The 13,862-nt window shown below is 48.3% G+C and overlaps 2 protein-coding genes across 2 annotated transcripts in view; one reads left to right on the top strand and one right to left on the bottom strand.

The window, feature by feature from the left end:
• The window catches only part of nAChRalpha2 (nicotinic acetylcholine receptor alpha2), an 84,997-nt gene that overhangs the window by 30,680 nt on the left and 40,455 nt on the right, over positions 1-13,862 (top strand). Inside the window, exon 2 of the mRNA XM_011153253.3 lies at positions 8,832-9,008. Coding sequence (XP_011151555.1) covers positions 8,832-9,008 — 177 coding nt within the window. The remainder of the gene's footprint in view (positions 1-8,831; positions 9,009-13,862) is intronic.
• The window catches only part of nAChRalpha1 (nicotinic acetylcholine receptor alpha1), a 158,479-nt gene that overhangs the window by 130,909 nt on the left and 13,708 nt on the right, over positions 1-13,862 (bottom strand). The window lies entirely within an intron of this gene.

Here is a 13,862-nt window from a genome sequence, read left to right as displayed (position 1 = left end):
TTATCCATTGTGTCCGGGGGAGATTATAATTTCATCGTCGGTAACACGCCTCGTCGAATTACCGCACGCAAAGCATCAAAGAGAACGTAATCGAGTTGCCCGGGTTAACTGTATTCTCGCTCCGCGTTTCGACATCGTCGAAACATTTGGACGGGTATCGACGTGAACAAAATCGGACCGACGTGATTGTCTTTCGACGACACGGCGATGGCGGAGGGCGGCCGCGGCGGGAGGGTGGTTGCGGGGACAAAAAGTGCTTGGCGAATGCAAATCTCACGAGAAGCGCGGATTGTAAAGAACAGCGTCGACGTTGGATTCGTTGAATTTTACGCGCGAGCTCTCTTCCCTCGTAGCTCGCGAATTCTCTCTCTCTCTCTCTCTCTCTCTCTCTTTCTGTATAGATATATAATAAAAAATTAGGCTTCCCATTTTAAAAAATTAAGTTGACCTTCAAGAGACCTTGAAAATGTCCTCCAAATAAAAAACTGATAATGCCATTCTCTTTCCCCTTCGAAATCATGGAACACGTGTTTTATCTTTTTTTAATATCTTTCTTAGTTTTTGAGATTTTTTACCTGTTACGTTTGAAATTTAGCACTCTGTATATCTATCTATCTTCCTTTCTCTCTCTCTCTCTTTCTTGCGCACGCGCACACGTACGTAAATATGAAAATTTACGGACTGGAGCAATTTATATCGCAGGTCAGCGCTCTCGATCAACCAGCCGACATCGGGTTACAACGATTTTATTACCGCATAACGGCAAATTAGGTCGATACACACGGTACACACGAGAAGAGATCACAGCGATCGCCGCAGCACGCGTGCGCGCCGTAACGAGGAGAATTAAAATGGCGTTTAGCGCGAGATAAACAAAGCGCGCATATTAAATGGCTCATAAAACGGCGTAATCTCGAATAGACAGGCGACACGCGCGCGCGCGCGCGTTCGCATTACAGACCGCATGATAATTTCCGGTCGCCATTGTTGTTGCACGTCGTCGCGCATTTCCGCCATATTTATCTCTCTTCTGCCCGATATTTCGAAGCGCCGGGCCTTAATTGCATTTCGCGTCTGGCATCGCGATGTTGTTAGTGCATCCCGATGCTAAACCAAATTGTTTTGCTATTCCAGAGAGAGAGAGAGAGAGAGAGAGTGAGAGGGGGAGGAGGGGTGGGGAGGGGAGCGGGCGCCAACCCGGCACTAAATCTCTTTGAAAGACAGCGGAAAATTCCAAGAGGAAGACGAGAGGAAATTTCGAGAACGCCCTCGCCGCAGCGGGGAAGACGAGCGGGGTGCGCGATCGGACGACTAACGCGCGAGGATATATCGCTGCTTGAATATCTTCGAGTCTCGGGGCAGCCTCGAAGATGGGCGCATCGAGATATGGAACATTCGATATTCAAGCGATCGCAAACGCCGCGTTATCTCCGTGGCTCGTATCATTGTCGGTATAAGATGCCCGATAAAATCGCCCAAGCGGAAAACAGTAGAATGCAATAACAGCGCGGGAGCGTGTGCGCGCGCGCACTCGGTGCGGTTCTCTCGTTAGAAAAATAAATCGACCACGTTGCAAACACGGACGATTCGCTCGCTCGTTCCTATTCGGCTTGCTCCGGCCGCTCCGGCGAGAAGAACGTATTTGGGGATCGAAATGAGCAACTGGGTTAATCTCAAATGTCAACCGGTATTCCGGAGGCGCGGCTTGAAAACGTGCGCTAGAAAGAGGATGGACGGGGTTAAGGATCACGGGGGAATATGAGAATGAACGAGAAGAGAGAGAGAGAGAGAGAGAGAGAGAGAGAGAGAGAGAGATGACGTAGAAAAATATTCCGTAGCGACAACTAGAAATTTTCTGTTGCATGAGGTTCGGTTGCAGCAACGGAAAATTCTGCCACGAAAGACCGAAGAACCGCCCGCGTCAACAGCTGCTTTCGGTCGAAGGAACTACAATTTTCCTCGAAAATTCGAAAGCGGTACAATTTTTTCTCGGAGTTACCGCGGCCGAGAGGATCCGTTTGAAGAAGTCGAGCGACGCTGTCGATGGGGCGATTTTTAACCTGGCCGAGTGTTTTCTCGCTCCACTGAGAGAGCACATAAGGACTCTCTGTTTATCCGTGTTAAGAACGAAACCCTTGATGAAATTTTCGGTTCAGATCCCGAATATATTTCGGGGTCAACAGGAGCCTCCTAACGGAAGGAATGTCTCTCGTGTTGCGTCTGAATTTTCACCTGATTCCAATTGAGGAACGGGAGCTTTCGCTTCGTCGTAAGTGGAAGTTCAGTAATATCAACCGAATAGCTTTTTACGTGCAAGAAGCTCGTAAGTGGAACACGGCTCGTATGCAAGAAAGATTCTCCCATCCCGTCATCGTCGTCGTCGTCGTCGTCGTCGCCGTCGCCGTCGCCGTCGTCTCGTAAACACCTTCGGTGTATAATGGATGAAACGACGGTTTCTATCGCGAAGGCGCGGCTATCGATCCCGCCGGCGATTAAAGCCGCGAGACGGACGCTGCGCTTTGTCCGCAGACGCGGCAGACTTGGATTATTCAACGCCGTGCGAGGCAGTCACGGACTTTTGTCGTTAGACACAGATGCTGCGGCGCGTCCGTCCCCGCGCGCCATGTTTTAAACATACGAGCTCTCGACTGCCGCCTGATTAGAGCGAGTTCGGTTTATCCGTCGACCAGATGTCCGCTCGTCCTCTCGTTGCTCGCGGAGCGCCTATAAAAAGACCCGCCGAACACACCGAGCCGTGATTTCTAGCTGGCTGACCTATCCCGCGCGGCGAACGAAGCGCACAGACTACCAAGTGCCGAAAATTTAAACAAAGGAAACAGCGAAAACATCTGATATACAGAGTGGTCTAATAGACAGAAAGGTCGCGCGACTGAATTTGCACAAGCTGTTAATGAGGACGAATGTGTGAAAAGAGCTTGTATTATATACATAGAAATCTCGGTTGCGTTTAACAGGTGTAATGCAGTCGCAAGAGCGATTTATTCATCATACACAACGCAAATGACAAATAATAGGAATAAGTTTCTCGAGTAGGAGACACACACCTCTCGGCCTTTCATTGAGGCGCAAAGCGCGGTGGATTTAACTGAAATCGCGGGAAATTATAGTGTTGTCGACGTAATTGCAAATGACTAAAAATGACGATGTTTCGTCGCAATTCTTATTACAGCAACTCTAATTGCTCCCTCTCCCCTCTCCCCTTCCGCCTCTCTCTCTCTCTCTCTCTCTCTCTCTCTCTCTCTCTCTCTCCTACGTTTCCCCTGGCGAAAGCGACCAAAGGGCTGCTCTCCAGACTGCTTTCTCGAGTCTCTCGAAATAATGCCCTTTACTTCTTCGAGATCGTGAAGATTGGGGTATGAATATTCATTCTCGGTTTCACACGCGTCAGATTACTTAAACATCAAGCGCGCTTAATTTCAGGGCGGAAGGGTTGCGCGCGGGATTAACTCAGCGGTCTTCACTGGAAGACGGACCGAGGGGGCGGCGGAGGCGTGCGGAAAAGGGACAAAAGGGACGCAAAAGGGAATCGGCTGGGTCAGCGCAAAAGGTATCGTAATTGCAACTCGGATTGCGCACGAGGAGGAGGGCCCGTTGCTTGCCCTTCGCTAAGCGCGGCCGGGATATAAGTGACGAAGCCGACTGCTTGCGCAAACACGAGCGACCCGCACACGCGCGGCCCGCTATAGCAATGAACTACTCGAAGAAACCGTGCGCGCTCCTCGAATCTATCGATCTCAATCGCGATTAGAGCGGGAGTGGCGGTGTTTGAACGCCGTGAACTTTGATTAACCCGAAACTCCCGCTGGGTTGAAATCATCCTGCCCGGCCGGCGTGTGCTCGCGATTTAACTCCTCGACCACGCGCGCGTATTTGACCCGCCGTTTTGAAACTACGAATGCGCGTAAAAATAACGGTGTTACTCGAGCCGTGCGTCGGCATGTGAATGGAATGACCAGGAAACGGAGGAAATTTAACGATTTAATCGAAATCGTTATACGTGAATAATCGACTCGGAATGAAAATGACACGTTGCGGATGCAAGGGAATGGGGTCAGTAAGAACGTTTTTCTGCTCCCCACAAGATTTTCAAGAAAACAATTCTCTTTGTATTGTATGATGATTAGGAATGTGAAAAATAATTAAAAATAACTATTAGGCGAGAGAAAAAGTCGATCCATAACGCCAAAATTAATTATTAACCTGGATATATACATATATATATATATATATTAGTATCTGATGTCTAAACCTTTTCGTGACTAATTAATTTTGCCTTTACAGACCAACTTTTTTCCCACCTAATGGTTGCATGCGTCTCTGTTATTCCTAATGATCGTACGATACAAAAAAAAATGTTTTTTGAAAATTCTGTGGGGGCAGAGAAAAACGCGCCCCGCGTTGTTGGCCCTTCTCCTTTATGTCCCCTTCTTCTCCCGTCTTCCTCTTTTTCTCTACTTCCCTCCCGTCTGTCTCGCTCTCCGGTTGTTTTCGCCAAAGTCCACTATAACACTCGGAGAATGGCCGCTGCCTCGGATCGACCGGAGAACCATGTCAAGGGGTTTAAAGAGGGAAGCTGCCGCGTCGAACAAGTACGAGAGCACGGAACTTCGCATCGGCGCTAAATTATGGATGGTCCCCGGGTGGGCTCCGGGCTCCATGGAAACTCTCGTGGAAGTGACAGGGTCGCGCGCGCGCATCCATGGCACATTCTCATATGACCAAATTTACTTACACTCAGGAGCTGGAGCTGCCTCGTACTTTCCTCTCGATATCCAACTTTCGTAACTGCAAAATAGTAGTCGCAAGTTCCATCGCGGCGGAAAGTAAATTGACAGCCAGGTCTGCCCTATTATGGCTCGCTGATAAGCGTACGTGGCTCTCGCGCTGAGTGTTCTTTAGATTTACTCGCGGCGAATGCGCGACGGTGAATAATACGCAAAGTGTCGCGAGGGGCGCGAGAAACACGCGCGAAGTAACACGAGGGGTTTCGATACGCGAAACACACGCGACTTATCAACCGACTGCGGCGATCTTCGCCTCGCGAAGAGGAAAATCAATCGGGTAACTTGTAACGACAGTCGTACAGGAATTATAGTTAGGAGAATAGTTACGATAATAATCCTACGCTCACTGACTTACTGACTCGGAAATTTCAAAATCATCAAATTAACAAGAGTCAGGGCGCTATTGTAACAGCATATTCTTGAGACCAAATAGAGCAAAAGAGTCCAGCATCACTTTCTCTTTCGACAAATAGTTAGCGAGATATCATAAGTTAAGTATTGGAAAAGTTATCGGGTTTTCCTTAAATATCTCAAAAAATATTGGGCAAACAACAAAGTGTTTGAGACAAAAGTCGTTTAAATTAATTGGTGGAAAAAGACGGTGTAATAAAAACTTGGGATTTCCGTCTAAGAAAAGTAATGATTAATGAATATCTCGATAGTGTTGCAATTTATAAACAAAGTGGTATAGTTGTTTTATTATGTCCCCCTTGAAATCATACAGCTTTTGTCCAAAACATTTCTTTCTAAAACGTTTAGTTTTCGAGATATTTCACCGGTCCCGAACTTTTTCCTCACCCCGTATATAGATTTAGCGACACTGGCCTCTGGCCTGCTCTCGATGCAACTCAACGACGAAGAGTCATGAATTCGGTCGAGATGTATTCTGTCTTCGAAGGATAACGAAGGAGACCCGACGTTTGACAGCGAAAAATACATCTCGTCTCGAGAAATGTGTTTGCACAGCCTGGCGAAATATTATTATGATCCCGCGGATATGCAAACCGAAGTGCGGCAATTTGAAATGCATATTTATGTGCATTTGCATAGTCCGCATGCATAATCATTACATGAGTTCGCGTCACCTAATCAAACGTTAATCGGTTTTCAGAGACTCCTAGGCGAAAACGCCTTACGGGGTGGGGTGGGGGGGCTACGTATCGTCCGACTTCCTATAATCGATACGTCGCGTCGTCAAGAGACTTTCACGAGTGGTATCGACATGCACCCGTCTGAGACCTTTTTAAATAGCAGTTGTTCATAAGCGTCTCGGTGGAAACGGGAACGGAGCGGCGGGAGAGAGGCGACCGATTATATGAAAATATTCGCGACATTCAATTATCACGTGACACAACGGAATCGCGAGGCGCCGTCGTCGTCGTCGTCGTCGTCGTCGTCGTCGTCGCGGCAGCTTTGTGCCATCGACTCGACGGATATATATGTGTAGTTTAAAGCGCTTTTAGTTCACCTCGGATGCTCTTCCCCGGAGTATTTTCCCTGCGAGCTCCTCATACTTCTACCTCCACCCTCACGCTGGCATGTCACCGTCGAAGTACCCCAGGGCCACGCATAGTTTTACAAATATTCCACCCCTTGTCGGTGAACCGTTAATATTCCTCGCGGGGGTGGTGGACTCGGGGGTGGTGGTGGTGGTGGTGGTATAAGCGCGGCGAGGCATGCTTGGAAATTAAAATTACCCGGAGAAAAGGTGAGGTCGCGAAAGGGGTTTTAGTTGAGCGAAAGTTTACCGAGCCGGCGCGGCAGGAGGAGGGCGGAGGCGCGCGGGCCCTCTCGAGAAACTCGATAAGTCCTTCCGGTAATTAATTGTGGGCGTACACGTTGGCCGTTATATCGCCGGCGCTTATCCACGATCTGCGAATAATCGCCGGGCAGCTGTAAACCGCTCGGAAACGATGGTTCTCGGTCTCCCTCATCCTCCCCTCCCCTCCCCACCCCTCCTTTCTCCCTCTCTATCACAGTTAATAAATACACGCGTACCGCGATGTGTTTCCTTGTGCGGTGTTTCTCCTTTTTTCGAAATTTCCACGGGGACGCGATAGTAGTACGATAGTCCTTAAAATCCGCGAACGTCGTCGTCCTTAATTTTCCGCTCGACCGTCTTTTGTCGCGTCGACGCAAGAAACGTCATGAAGCGTCGCTCACGCGATCACCAGCAAGCCGCAGCGCGCGAAATGCGACTGATGGAATTAAAAAGTTTTCGCCCGGGAATTAACTCCGGGGACGTGTATCCCGGGGAGGGGACAGCCGCGAAGCTCGGTCCGAAAAGGGGGACACGGCTGTATTAAGCAAATCGCGCTGGTTGGAGAACTTTGTTTAAATCGGATGTGAATTATGAACGATCCCGTTGGGTCGACGGGCCTACCGGGAGCTTCGATCGAGTGACAGCGCAACGCGGCCGCGCGTATTTACGGCACCCCTGCGGCGGGACTTACTTTCATTGATAAATCTGCGCCCATGCGACCCGCCCTTTTTTTTTTCCTTCAGCCGCCCGCGCGCGCGGATAGCGACGCGGTCGTCGGGCCAGGCCGGCCGTCACCCTGCGGCAAGAAAGACGTTCCATCCCCCCACGGTACGGGCTAATTCTCAGGGCGTTCGCCGTGATACACCGTCTTCTTGCCTTAATTCCCCGGGGTCTGTCCTTTAATTCGGGTCTTATTACCGTGAAATGGAACGTACCGAGAGAGCCCTTAGTCTTTTGTAGCTTTCTCCTTCTCTCTCCCTCTGTCTAAAATTCTGTCTTTCTCCCTCATCTCCTCCCCCATCACCCGCTCTCTTTCTTTCTTTCTCCCGCTCGCTCGCTCGCCCTCTCTCTCTCTCTCTCTCTCTCTCTCTCTCGCTCTCTCGCTCTCTCTCGCTCTTCGGCCGAGAGAACGCACTCGTTTTTTCTTTTTTATGGCTGAGCGTAAGGGCACCTTCCGAGAAGGTTTATTTTCGAGGAGGGGGCTTGAAGCTGAGGATCGGTTTATCCTTATAACGCCGCGATTGACTTATTTAACTTTCTCAACGGAGGCTGTTGTTCCGCGCGCGCGCGCGCGCAGGAACTTCTTCTCTTTTAGCTTTCACGTTATAGAGGAACGGTCAAGTCTCGCGCGCGCGAGCAAATTCACTGAAATTGGCTTTCGCCCATATTGTTTGCGCCTAACCCGGAAGATTCCTTTCTCGCGCGTCAACCTACAAAGAAGAACATGGCGCGGCAAGGATCGTGTAAATCTCAAGAGAGCACGCTCGCAGCCATAACACTATCCGAACACATCAGAATACCTGAGCGGGCTAAAAGAGGCTTGTCTGTTCACGTACAACACTTAATCAGCCGTTTAGAAGAGTAAAGATGTTAAGAAAGGTGACTAAGAGATAACATACAGGGTGTTTTGAGAAAAAAAGGTTCAGGGCTTTAAGGGCGGATAGTACTCACAAAGCGGAGGGAAAAAGTCCTAATAAACGTGGGTGGGAAGATTAACATTGTCGGAATCATTTATAATCATTTACTATTGTAATTGAAGCAAATGATTCGTGCTCGCTTCTGGTGCTTTTATATTCTCCGATGTCATTTGTCTGTGTCATTTTATCGGTAAAGAGAGAGCGCCAAGCTTTAAAGGAATGCCTAGAAAAAGAGTCAATATGACGTTTAGGGGATTTCTTCAACAACGTCCGATAATATGCAAAGATGTAATAATTTGGATTAGGTTTAAAAGTGTTGGGTTCTTCTCGGAGAAATGCAAAGAATCCGGAGAATTTTTGGTGTGTCGGAAAAATAGGCTCTACTTATGAGACCTCTTTTGTTGATAACTTTCTAATAGACAACGACGGCTGAAATCTCTTGAACGTTACTCAGGAGGATGAGTTGTATAATATATGTCAACATCAAGACCATTGGAGGTGCGCGTCCCCTAAACGTCATATTTACTAAAAGAAAAAAAAATAGTCTCTTCGCTCCCTCGGTTCGTCCGGGCCGAGTAGCGTCTCCGCGTCGCTGCAACTAATCAGGAACGTTAATTTCTGTTGCAGACTCGAAACGAAGCCAACGACTGCGCGGTTGGCAGATGCGTGGCTGGAGCTGACTGGACCGGAGGCCCCAACGCCGGGGGACTTTCACGGTGTACCGCAACGCGCATTTCCGCCGCCGCGATTTTTCGGGAGAGCACCAGCAAGTAATCCGGCCAAGTTAAAGCAACCATGTACGAGGTTAGTACACTTGTCGCTGTGCAAAAGTATGTATGTCGCAAAAATTCTACGCGCGACGAAAAAAGAATACATCGCCGTCTCTTCTCTCCGGTTTTCCTCTCTCTCTCTCTCTCTCTCTCTCTCTCTCACTGCCAACGCACGAGCGCGAGACTCTCGAAATAAAAGTACAAATATACGCCGACCATTAAACATGTGCGTGGCACGGCGAAAGGCAAGAAAAGTCGCGGATGTATTTTATTTTAATTCCGCGTGCGCTCGTTTTTCGATGTTTTGCGAACGGAAAACTTCAGACTGCGCCGGCCGGCGGCGGAGGGCGGCAGGGCGGGGGAGGGGGCAGTGGGGCGACAGCGGGGCCGATGGCGGGCGGCAACGGTCGAAGGCTTTTCCATATTCATATTTCTTCGTCGCTTCGTTACGACTCCGCGCATAAAACGTATTTCGGTGGCAACGAGCGCGATCACAAAAATCCCTTTCGAGCGAGTTGCGCGATGAAAACTTTTTTAGCGTAGTTATGATGGAAAAAAACTCGGTGAGTTTTCAGTTATTCTTGCATAATAAACCGCGTGTGTATTCGTACTCGCATAGTTACATATCGCGCGTCCGCCTGTGTGTGCTTCCCTCTTCTTCTCTTATTTTTCCTCGAATCAACACGATGAGCGAACACGGATGAGCCATCGGCCGTTTTCGGGCAAAGTAGGTATGTATGAGCGGGAAATTATATGCGTGAATATTTCCTCATTATTTTCATACACGCGTCCGCGCCTCTCTGTATTCGCGGCAAATCGCGCGACTGAATGATTAAATGAGACGCGCGTTTGATGAAATGCCGATAAATTTCACGAAATTTATAGTTGAGTTAATCCGCGTGAGTAACTTCAAGGCACTCGGGAAAATCGAATGCACTCTCTTCTCTTTCTCCCCTCCTCTCTCCTCCTTCTCTCTCTCTCTCTCTCTCTCCTTCTCTCTCTCTCTCTCTCTTTCTCTGTCTATCTCATAGACGCTCAACGACGATTTGTTAATGAGGAGGGGTGTGGGGAAAGATTTGCGCCTATGGAAGACGGGAGAAAGAAGCGACGGCGATGAAAGGGGCCGCAGGGGTGGCCGGTCGTCATGATTCAAAACATACAACGCGCGTGAAAGAAAGAAAAAAGAGAGAGAAAAGAGAGAGAGGGAGAGGGAGGGAGAGAGAGAGAGAGAGAGAGAGAGAGGAGAGGAGGTTAGTGCGGAGAAATGGGGAAAAAACGCGTACGCGTCGTACGGGCGAAAACGGGCGGGATTTTCGCCGAGAAAAATTCCGCCGATGGTGCCGCATGGCTGAACTCCGGCGAATAGCGGCGAAGAAATCAGAAGTGTAGTTTCGTGCCAGCGTGTAGAAGCGTTGGATCGCTGCCATATTTTTTAATTTGTCGGAGTGTTTTTGCCCCCTATTCACGGCCAAAGTTCGACGGCGCTCGTTCATATCGGTATCGCGTTCTCTCGGTTCGCTCGCTCGCGAAAAATTCGCGATCGGCCGATCACGATCGGGAGACGCGGAGACGCGCGGGAAGAAAAGGGAGAGCGACTGGAGATAACGGAGGCCGGAGGGCGGTGGCGATGGTGGCGGCGGTACCGGCGGCGGTGCGTCGGAGTGTGATTAAAACGCGAATTCAAAATTGACGGAATTTCTCGTATCACTGCACTTCCGCGCATCAACGGGATGACTCGAAACTTCCTGAGCTTGCGGGCCCGAACTTCGCGCTTTTCGCGCGATTCCATTTAGCCCTTAACGGATTAATCGTACTTTCCGCATCGTTGCTACGAATGACGTTACATTGTCGCAAACTTAAATGGTGCACGTATTATGCGCAAATGAATCTGCTGAGTGCAGGATCGCGAAATTTATATTCCGCCGCGTCTGACGACGCGGTAGCTCGAAGCGTGGCCGTGCGTTTTCGCGCTAAAATGTCGATAATCATGCGGAATTCTCTTCGCGCCGTAAAACCGTAATATGTGTCACATCTGTCACATGTGTTATGTGTGTCATATTGCAATACCAATTTGCAATTCCGGTCTATCCTGAATATAGAAAATTGTTCGGAAATCTACTGAGTAAAATCTATTCCGATTTTCCAAGTAAAGTTGAGATTTTCAATAGAAAACCCAAGCAGATTCTCCATTTCTCTGATTACTAATTTTAATTTTACACTACCAATACTATTAATTACTAATTTTAATTTAATTTTAAACGTATTACTAATTTTTTATCCCCTCCTCTCGCTCCTCTCTCTCTCTCTCTCTCTCTCTCTTCTCTCAGTAAAATCTCGCTGAAGAAATCAATAGTACCGACTATCCTCATTATCGATGTAGCTTGCAAACCGCAAATATTGTCATTGCATACAAAGCGTGTATGAAAAACATTCATTTCATTGTCATAAACGCAGAAAATTGGGGCGGTATAATATAGGTATACCGAATTGTGTACAGATTTCGCAAGTAAATGCTAGTGAGATACGGTGGACGGTAAAATGGGAGTGTTTCCACTGAAAATCACTGAACACTCACCAATTATCAGCGGAATATTCTCCACACTCTGATTTTTACTGATACACTCCAAGTGGGAAAATGGAAAATTTTTCCCCAAAATTTCTGCTCTTCTTAAGATAGAATTTTATTCTTTTTATTTTTTATTTCATCGAATACTCAACAGTGAATATAAAAGTTGAAGAATATAAAAATTTTTTGGAGTTGCACTACCGACTGAAAAAAAGGCACAAATTCCCACAATATGCTCCTGCTTCGATTTCAAACAGAACCGAATTGATGTTTCGAAGAAATGAATGGAATTCGTTATTTCGATCGATCGTCCAATCGAACAATCTATTTCGAGGACTCGGCTCGCGGAATTTATGCTACAGCTGAGAAGATACGAAGAAATTTCTACGCTGGTATATAATCGTATATAATATCTGAAGGCGTACAAGCGTCCGGAAAGGGCGTACACACATCAGTGATATTGACGATCAAACGGCTCGTCGAGGTGCCTTCTCTCTGATGGGGCAAGGAAAAACAAACCCTCGAATATCGAATATTTGAACACCAGCTTCGCGAGAAGTTCGACTTGACCTGTATAGCTAGCAGCGTCATTACACGGCGCGCATTTCTCGAAACTTTAGCGGGCTCATGCAAAAGTGCCCCTGGGAACTTTCCGCTGTCCGTCTTTCGCGTATCGCGATCGACGGTTGCCGGGCGCGCGCGATCCGGCTCTCGCTGCAAATACCAGAGCGCGCGCTCCCGGACGGGAGCGACGATCGATCGTGTTGACCCGGTAAGAAATGATTTGCTTGGAAGTTGGCAACCGACAAAAATCCAATATCGCCACTGATAACGTCAACAGAGCCCGGGAACATGACGGCCAACAATAATAATCATTCGACGAGCGTTGCGCCGTCGAGGAAAAGATGTAAATATCGTCCTTTCGCGAGCACAACGAGGCTGCGACGCTCGTGCCTCGCTCATTCGACGCTTCCGACTTCCGCAAATTTACTCGGTATTTATAAAACCGTCTCGAACGTGCAAATCTATCCTTATTATTTAACGGCAATTGTAACGGCGAGAGAACACCCCGAGCGCCGGTGTACTCGCGACGAATAATCGTTGATGGATCCGATCCGTTGTCGATGCATCGGCGTCGAATCGACACGCTCTGCCCCCCCCCATCCCCCCTCCCCCCTCCGCCCTCGCGTTATCCTTTCCTTACACACTGCATCTGTCATCCTCAATACGCATGGAAAACTCGCGAAGCTCGCGCGAGCAGCGCGCGAAAAAATCGCTAGTGTCAATTTCAATTTGGCCAAATATACAGCGACGAAGAAAACTTCGCTGATCCCATCGATCAACGGCAGCTCGTTCGCTACACAAACACTCTGTCGATATAATCGCTTTCGGCGTTGTCGCCTCGCGTAACCGATATTTTCCGAAATACCATATTTTCTGCTGCAGGTGTGTAGAACGCGAATTGAACGCGCTAGCTGCGCGCCATGCGTGTGATTGACCGACATAAAGAAACGCTAACGTTGCGCTTCCCCGTGCGTGTTTAATCGGTGTATCAGAGCGGAACAAAAATAATAAGTACTCCTCGGACAATTATCGCTGGTTCGAGTAGCCGAGAGGCAAATGTTTGCCCTTCTTCAAAAGAGCATGTTATCTCGTTGTTATCTTTTTTCCACCGCGCCGCAACCGTCTATCCCGATGTTTACGCTCATTTCAACGCCGTTTGCCGCGCGCGAGCGTCCATCATGGCGGACGCGTTACGCGTTTCGACGGTCTTAATATCCGAGGGAGAATTCGATACTGTAAGTAAGATGCAACGTTGTATTATCCGCGATCTTGCGGAAAAGCATACCGCGTCTCATTGTTCTCTTTTCTCCGTGCGAGATGACTAACTCCATTTCGATTATCATGCCACTCGTTGCTCGTTTCAAAACGGTTGCCTGTCTTCGCGCAAATTGCATCTTAACCGATCTTAACGTCGAAAGAAGAATCAAATATTGCGAAACGATGTACTGAATAATACCATTACACGGAGAATGTTGAAATAACACAAGTAACGAAGAACGTGTGCGAAGATAATTTTATGGTATCATAAAAGTTCAACCCTGTAGAGTTTTGCAACCGAGGAACATATCGATATATTCCGCCTTGAGATTTATTATTCTCCCATTTCACGTGTGCCATTTCCATCCGGGGGCAGTGAAATCTACTATGAAAAGGTTTGCTCCGCTCCTTAGCGAGATAAATTCCGCCGTGACAATCTATTCCCGCACCAGCAGAGAAAACACGGCGGAGTCGCAAGAAATTTCACATGGAGAACATTGT

Source organism: Harpegnathos saltator, unplaced genomic scaffold (genome assembly GCF_003227715.2).
Source record: "Harpegnathos saltator strain DR-91 unplaced genomic scaffold, Hsal_v8.6 scaffold167, whole genome shotgun sequence".
Classification (NCBI taxonomy): Eukaryota; Metazoa; Arthropoda; class Insecta; order Hymenoptera; family Formicidae; genus Harpegnathos; species Harpegnathos saltator.
This window is presented reverse-complemented; position numbering and strand designations above follow the sequence as displayed.